This window comes from Tachypleus tridentatus, chromosome 13, assembly GCF_004210375.1.
Source record: "Tachypleus tridentatus isolate NWPU-2018 chromosome 13, ASM421037v1, whole genome shotgun sequence".
NCBI lineage: Eukaryota > Metazoa > Arthropoda > Merostomata > Xiphosura > Limulidae > Tachypleus > Tachypleus tridentatus.
This window is the reverse complement of record NC_134837.1, coordinates 27,056,076-27,065,420: the sequence shown is the minus strand read 5'-3', so window position 1 is coordinate 27,065,420 and position 9,345 is coordinate 27,056,076. Positions and strand designations below refer to the sequence as shown.

Here is a 9,345-nt window from a genome sequence, read left to right as displayed (position 1 = left end):
TCAAAGCAAATCGATATTTTGAGCTCAAATATGAACATATTAGATAGGTTTGGGCATTTTCGTGAAGATCGATCAATATTGATATAACACCGATCGTCTGCCGTTTTAGCACTGAGAAGTGAACACTATTGTCGTATGCATTCTGGATAAAAATAAAAAGAACAGATTCTTGTATCAAGAAGATTGATGGATGCACTCAGTGTTTTGATTTGTGATTGGCTATGAATAAAATTAGTTGAAATTTAACTCGATGTTATAGCTAACTAAACTGAAACAACTTAACCAATCACATACAAGCTGTGGTATGTGTGCAGAAAAACTGTCTTTGTGTGTTACGTGGAGCTAGTTACCTTGGTTTCAAACTGACATTTTATAGAAACATGCGTTAAACAGGACATTTTAAATGCATGGAGAGACTGCTTTAATGTTATGCTGTTATGTTGTGACGTAAATTTTATAAAGTAAATCTGTACAAAAACAAACATCTCGATTGTTTATTTGACTTTTGTACGTTTAATAGAATAAACAAATAAATCTTATATAGGTTAGACATAATTACAATTTTATCTTTTAAATAAAATTTTATCTTTTGTAATGAGATGTAATTTTCTTACTATATTATCAAGGTGGAAATGTACGTCACAATTATTCACGTATAACTATAACAACACCATTTGTTTTTCATTTTTTAGTAATATATTTCAACAATGATCCGTTTCTCAGTAAAAAGTGTGTTTATTACTCGGTAAGGAAATTGAGCTGTTATGTTTTTTAACGTAAAAATGTTCTCTCATGAAAATCAAGTTTATTTCTGTTATTTAGTAATGAATTACAACAATAGCTTGTGCCTCAATACAGGCTTATAAAAAGTGTTATTTATCTCTTGTTAAAATAACTGGTTTGCTACGCATTTTAACGCATAAATGTTTCCTCGTGAAAACTGTGTTTATATCCATTGTACAATAATGAATTACACGTCTCTTAAAAACTGTTTATCTCTTCGTAAAATAATTAGGTTCTAATGCATCTTAACGTGCAAACATTTTCCTCATTAAAACTTATTTTATTTCCTGGTAAATCATTGCCCGAGTAACACACTATAATAACACTTCTATTGATATGTCTACAAAAACTGTATTTCTTTATCCGTGAAAATAAACTGACATATTTAACACAACGTGATACGTCTTCTCACGTCAAAACGCTTGATATGTGAACATACATCCGAAACCAGATCATTTTTAATTTAAATAAAGTAGGCGGAAGAATATTTTATGATACTTATTCTTGTGTACTTATAATCCCACAAACAGTTGTTATCCGTATTATACAGAATAAGAAAACTTCAGGTACATTTATGTTTCCACTAAACCATCTTTATTTTCTTAGCCATTTTCAATATCACAGACACACAAACTAAGCAGAAAGTTACTGACGCTTTCAAGAAGTAACGCAATAGAAAACTCCATTTTAAATACTGAGAAAATATTAAAGGTTATATATATATATATATATTCATATATATAACAACTATTATATATGGTTCTTGAAACGTTGAAAGTAGTTCATCTCTTTCTAGGTTAAAGAGAAAGTATGTTTTAAAGTTGACAAACATCGAACATCTCAAGTGAGTCAGTATGACGTAGAATAACAAGTGTATCTCTACAGCTTAAACACCAAAATGAATTTTTTACTAACATGTAGTAATAGATTAATGAGCAAATTACGATTCTTTTAAAACAAACGAGCCACATGGAATGTGAAAACTTGTACGATATAACAGATTTTCGAAAATTACATACATACACGTGCCAGATACTTACCACTTTGGTTTTCAATTTACAAATTCGCTTGTTCCTTTCTCTCCACACATCGTATAACTCAGGTTATTAAATATGAAACATCTACTTAATATCTACTTAGGCATATGGACCGCTGGAAAATTCCAGTCTTTTTTTTTTCCTAACTAGCCCCTAGTGGCCGGATTCAATACTTCCACTGTTTCGGATCGAACGACTCTATCCAGCCATTCTTTTCTTCTCTAAGCTTTGTTACTAACGTGTTCACCGATGTTAAAAGACATATTTGACAACACATGCACGCCACGAGAGCTCAAATGTAAGGGGCTGAGCACGAAGACAGATGTATCTTATGGTTCGTTCATTCCTTTCTAGAGAGAATGAGCACCACCCAAGGAAACGAGACCTGTAGTCAACAACACAGAAACGTGAAAAAGGATTCGATCTCGAGGTCATCTTCTTACTAAGCTCACCACAAGAAGCAACAAGGCTGACAGAAGTCTGGAGACACTGCTACTAGCTCTGGACGAGCTACTTTCGTGCTGCATTGCTGCTGATTTTTCACCTGTAAGAGAAGAGCATAATCAATGTTTCCTGACTTACTCACCGTACATAGATCTACTAATTCGTATTCGTGTATTAGTTTGTAACACAGGCATGAAAAAGGTTTCACAAAAACATAAAACGTGACTGAAGAATTCCATCGACTTCTCCCCACCAAATGTGGGGTAGATAAAGGTTAGTAAATCACAAAGAATAACCAAACTATTCCAAATACAATTAGAAAGTCAAATACATAGGCGAGAAAATGTATACACATTAGGTTAAAGCTTTAGTACAACAAACGTGAGTTTAGCCTTGTTAATGAATCAAATAATTTAGCCACGTAATTCGAAACACGTGTAGTCGAGTATTATAGCCAGAAGGCATTACTTGTTTTATTTTGTTGTTGTTTCTTTTTTTTTACTTACAAGCTAAAGAAGCTTAGCGTCCACCAAAAAAAGAAGCACTCCTCCCTTCAACTGGGAAATCCCATCGCAGTACGTTTACCAATGCGCAGTCTAGGTAGTGTGAAACAATATGAAATATGAGTTCTAACACTGTTAGAAAGCGAAATAGCTTAGATGCGCAACGACCAAATATTTATAAACATGTTAGCAAGTAAAATGTTTTAGCATCAAAAACGAATTAAAAACAAATTTTGTAGGCTGGTGGTCCGTTGTTGCAAAATGTCGCTCCTCACTTTGTAACCAATCAGGCGAGAGTTGGCGGTGAGTGTTTCTAAATAGATTCCTTTCTTCTACCCTAGTTTAAAATTATGATTGTTTATACACAGGATACTTTGATAGTGTAACTCTACTGGAAATTCTAAATTAAACAAAGTTTCTACGTGATGGAATTATTGATGTTGTAAAAACATTACACTTGTAAAATAAACGAGAAATAGAAGACCCTAGCATTCCAGTGGGAGAAAATAAATCTCATTTAAATATGAGAACAAAAACGAAATAAATTTCAAAGAATAAAAATTCCGAAAAAATAAAGGATAGCATTAATCAGTGAAACTTTAATACGGAATTGAGGTATTGACCGTACATTATTGTTACATCAGTGGATTAAGCAGTTTTTTATTGGCAGTGCACCTGCGTACGGAATACATTACTGTACGATGTAAATGCAAATATATTTTTACAGAAACAAAATTATCATGTGTAATAAGTCAATATTAGCATTATTGAAATTCCTTGACTGGTTTCATAGAATAATGTAATAATAGCAAAACCTGGTGGTTAAGGCACTCGATTCGTAATTCGAAGGTCGCGGGTTTGAATCCCCGTCACACCAAATGTGCTCGCCCTTTCAGTCGTGAGGGCGTTATAATGTGACGGTCAATCCCATTATTCGTTGATAAAAGAGTAGTCCAAGAGTTGGCGGTGGGTGGTGATGACTAGCTGCTTTCCTTCTAGTCTTACACTGCTAAATTAGGGACGGCTAGCGCAGATAGCCCTTGAGTAGCTTTGAGCGAAATTCAAAACAAACAAACAAAGACTCACTGGGCGAGCTTCTTAAAATAAGGTCATAAATAATATCAATGTATTGGGATGTGCATGAGCTTTAAATGTGTAACAGGACAGTAAACTTTAAATCGATATCGAACTCTTCTACTGTTGGCTTGATACATTCTTGGTATAGTAGTACTTTATAAAAAAATAATCTGGGAAAAACAATAAAACTCACAATAACGAAAGGCTAATCACCAAATCCTTTACCTTCCTGACAGGTTAAACAATCTCCTGTTCAGCCCTGAGCAACAAAATTGCTTAGCAATATCAGAGATTTGAGTTTATAGTTTGTAAAAAAGAAATTCTTCTACGAGCTTTTCTTTTCAATTACGAATTTTTTTTCTAAACACGCACTTTTTAAAATAAATAATTTTATTCTTGCAGTCTCTTATACACTTGTACTATGGATTTATTGCAATACATAATCGCGTTTGATAGGATGGATTTCATTTTGTAAAAACACCATATTTTTAAAGTTCACTGTCCTGATTGGTACACTACCATTCAGTAAGGAACGTTAGTCAAATTTACTTACACTGCTATCATAAAATAATGATATATATATATACACATTTCCCAGTGTAAGATATAAATAAACAGCCCAAACTAACTGCATTCTAAAGTAGGATTTCAAGTTATACATACGCATATCAGCACATGAACTAGTAATTTTTAATGGCATTGAAATAAGTACGGTGCTGATGTGTAACATAAATATTCGCTAATGTTATTCTGAACTTTCGAGCTGAAACGTACGTAGTATTATTACGCTTCTATACAAAGCTAGAGAATACAGTAATTTTCAATACGGACTAAATAGCGTGACGCCTAGCTACAATTGTTGAAGAAAAACTTGAAAAATAACTACCTAATGATACATAAGCAATTTGTAAAGTTTCATTTCAAATCACATATATTCTAGATTGTTATTAATCATTGTTGGTTAAGTGGGTTTTATATATATATATATATATATATATATATCTGTTCATTCCTTTCAAAAACAATATCTGATCTTCTATAGTCATATATAGCAATACTCATTGACATTAGGGCGCAAAGTTTGAAATGTTGAGTTCGCGAAATATGTCAAGACATTTCAAATCAATTGCATACCTCTGCCCCAAAATGCTATTAAATAGAGTTTTTTTATAGAGTTACTAAATAAAACATAAGAGCTTTGTTACAAAGTTACTTAATAAAACTTACTTCTGCTATACAAAGCTTTATTAGAAAATTACTTAACAAAACTTACTACCGTTAAACAGAGCTTTGTTACAAAGTTACTTAATAAAACTTACTTCTGCTATACAAAGCTTTATTAGAAAATTACTTAACAAAACTTACTACCGTTAAACACAGCTTTGTTGGAGAATTATTTAATAACATTTAATACTGCTAAATAGAGTTTTATTAGAATATTATTAATAAGTTAATAAGTCTGATAAACAGAGTTTTGTCATAGAGTCATTTAAAAGACTTAACATTAATTTAATTAAACAGATCTTTGTTAGAGAAATACTTTATAAGACTTCATTCTGTTAAAAGAAGCTTTGTTACAGAATTACTTAATAAGACTTCTGTGGTCTGAAAATAAACTACTCTTACTTTAACATAGGATTGTACTGAAAGATCTCTTTTAATGTTTAATAGTTAATTTTTTTCATTTATTTAAAGAATCAATATATATATTTATTTTATTTTCATTGCACATTAATTATCGAATAGAATAATGGAGGAAGCCTCAATCTAAGCGCTCAGATCTATGTTTCATTGAAAATATGTAATAATTGTTATTTATTGTAATTTATTTCGAACGAGTCTCCGATTTATTGAGTCATGTACGTTAAGTATTACTATTTCAAATAAATGGAAATTTTGAATTTGAGCTTAGTAGTTAATTAAATGTTAAAATGTATCAAATTTATGTTATTTGCCAACAATATTGATACACACGATTTTATTTTTAACACGTATACATTTTAATATACAAACATAAAAGCGATACAATTATAATAACGGTTATTACTAATAGTTATTACAAATGATGGTTTATATACAAGAGTTTTACAAACTTACAGACAATACTGAGAGTATTATCCGGTCTAGAATTGAATATTCTATCTACTATCCAAGTCCACGACCATCAAATTAGTTCTGAGTTGAGTTGATACTTACGACGTCTTTCTTGGCTAGCCTCACACCTGTCAGAATTTTACTTCTTACTGACGAAGATATTTAATGCCCTCGTAGAAACAATAACGTCAGAGGTAATTCACTGAAGTTTAACGGTTTGTAATATTCGAAATTTATAACGTACCTTGTCAAATACTGTAGTTTTCCTATCAATAGACTCTAACCACAGTTATAGCTTTTTAGGTCTATAGTGTATTGAATATAACTATCCAGTAATATTCTATTATTCTGTCTCTCAGCTAGCCGTTTTTAATAGGAACTACGGGAGTCTCTAGAATATTCACCAAAGTTTGCCACACTACTGTCAATTACTAATGTTACATACACATCTAGTACATTGTTGATTGTTACGCACACGAACGTTCTACAAATTTTGAGAACAGTTGGGACTTGCGCAATACACAGTCAAGAAAATGCGTGATAGGCAGAAAAGAAAACTATAAAGAAGCAAGCATAAGCACTAAAATAAATGTACAACGGTAAATCCGTTACATAATGAAACCATATTATTGTTACGACATTAAAATTGAAAGTTAGCGAAGCAATAAAACTATCAGTTCTGTTATTAGTGAAGAAAATCAAACCAAAATGCAGATTTTCCATCCAAATCTTTAGAATTAGTATATTATGGACTTTAAATCAAATATTTAAAAATAGCTATTTAGATATATTTTTTATCTGCCACCACTCACTAATAAATAAGGTATTTTCTTCAATATCTGAATTCGTTAGCTGGAAGCTAATCCTATTTTATGCACTGTGCTAAATATTTAATGTTGAAGTTCAACGTATCAAAAGCTAGCGAAGTAATAAAACCTATACGTGTAGTATGATAAAAAAAAACACCAAACGATCGCAAAACTTTGCAGATGTTTTCTGTTTTTCCTAATCAAAAATAACGTGGAATAAAACCAAATCAGCATGTTAATGCGGTCTTTGTCATTAAAGCATATTTTTATAAGGCTTTGACTGAGCAGAATCATTTTAAAGAAACTACACCATACAGTGATTTAATGAACAGCGTGTCATCTTTTTTTTTAAAGTCATCAATCGATCAAACGAAGTTACACGTGTGAATATTCAACAGTATCCTACACGCGTGATTTTTAATGTGAAAATTAATCAGAAAATAAGGACGAATACGACGTATGCTGGTATAAAACGCACAAAGCTGATACGTCAAGATGCAGAGTAAAATCAAAGTTATGGTTTATGGCGGGATTAAGTTGGTAATCTTGGAAAGTTTTAATGGAAATTATTACCAATTGTAACGACGAGAGTGACAAAACGTGACTTGATTTTAGAAAGCGATTGTACGGTTTAAAGAAAAATTGTTAAGAATAATTTCTGTGACTTGTGTTAAATTTTGAGATATACAAAACACAAAGAAAATGTCATTTCACAGCGTATATGATGATGCTATGAAACTGCTAATGTAAAGCAAATATATTTTATCTAAAACAAATTATTTAGTGACTTTCATATAAAACTGAAATCTTAAGGTCTGCATATTAAAACAATATTTCCAGAAATGAAATTATTACAAACAGTTTGTTCTTAAACACAAAGCTCCACAACCATCTCTCTGTATCTGCCTATAGCGGGTATCGAGACCCGAATTTTAACGTTGTAAGATGGGAGTCTTACTGCTGAGCCACGGAAGGGGGGAGATCCACATGTTTATATATATATATATATAATACATACAATTTGGAGTAGACTTGGGCTAAATTATCTCATCAAATTGAAAATACTAGAGAACTGGATATATATATATTTATATATACTCTTTTCTGCTGCTAATAAAAATTATTCGTTATTATTATTATAATACACCTTCACGTTACACGAAATTTCGGTTTCAAATCTAATATTTAGATTAGCTTCCCAATCCTGTTATACTTAAAACAAGTTTAACAATAAGATAAAACATTTTTTTTTGTCTTAAACACGTTACAAATGTTATTCATGTTAGGAAAACTCGGCATGGCCAGGTGATTAAGGCACTCCACTCATAATTCAAAGGTTGCGGGTTCAAATCTCCGTCACATCAAATATGCTCGCCCTTTCAGCGTTATAATATTTCAATCAATCCCACTATTCGTTTGTAATAGAGTAGTCCAAGATTTGGCGGTTCGTGGTGGTGACTAGCTACTTTCCCTCTAGTCTTACACTGCAAAATTAGGGATGACTAATGCAGATAACCCTCTAGTTTCTTTAAGCGAAATTAAAAACACATTAAAGTTATGATTTTTAAATATGTTTTTCAACTGTTAAACACCTCAACATTTTACTTGGAGGATCAAGATGGTCCGGTTCCTTCCTGGATTGTATCCTCTTTTATGGGTTTTGTTGTTGCTGTTAACAAATTAATTTACTGGAGTTTTTTTATTATAATTTTTACATAAATATTAGCACAGATAGCCCTCGAGTAGCTTTGTGTGAAATTCAAAACAAACAAACAAACAGACATAAATATCACGTAAGTGAACTTCAGAAAGATATTTTATACGCAGGGGCGGTCAAAGTTTTTCTTCCCACTTCTATTAAGTTAGGTCGTCAACTTTGACCTCTCAACCCTATTTCTTGTGTGTAAAATCTTCTACACAACCACTGATAACATGTTAACATATTTAACAACTAGGAATTTTACACCCAACAATCAAACATTACCCACGTCTACGTATTGAATACAGGTAACATTTTAATACATCTAGATATTCTTTTTGGATTATACTTTAGTGTTTATAACATAGAGAGCTCATTGTGTAGCTTTGCATGTAATTACAAACAAGCAAATAAAAGCAGTAAATCCCGATATTTGATAATGAGGTTTATTGGATCAATATTTGATATTAGTAACAAAAGCTTTATAATGTAGTATCAGTTTACCTAACGAAATAATTGAAAAACCTAAAATTCATTATTTTTGACATAAAATGACAAATTTGTATCTAAATAAAGGTCATTGCTAATGAAATGACAGGAACTTCATAAACTTTTTATGAGAAGTCTCATTATTGATAGGGTCCCCAGAGATTCGATCAAAATAAATGTGTTAATACTGACAAGATAGTCTACAAAGAATAAAAGAAAAAATTATTTATTTTACAAAATTTTTCGTAATTGGAACACAATTTAAACTAGAAATTCGACTAGTTGATCCAAGTTTAATATTTTATCACAATCTTCTATTTCTGCCAATTTCCTTCATTTGTTTGTTCAATTTGGTTTCTTTCGAATTTCGCGCAAAGCTACTCGAGGGCTATTTGCGCTAGCTGTCCCTA

General features: G+C 31.5%; 1 protein-coding gene across 1 annotated transcript in view; it reads right to left on the bottom strand.

Moving 5' to 3' along the window:
- Positions 1–927: 927 nt before the first annotated feature.
- The window catches only part of LOC143238937 (zwei Ig domain protein zig-8-like), a 143,945-nt gene continuing 135,527 nt past the window's right edge, over positions 928–9,345 (bottom strand). Inside the window, exon 5 of the mRNA XM_076479593.1 lies at positions 928–2,364. Within this exon, the coding sequence (XP_076335708.1) occupies positions 2,252–2,364 (113 nt within the window). The 3' untranslated portion in view covers positions 928–2,251. The remainder of the gene's footprint in view (positions 2,365–9,345) is intronic.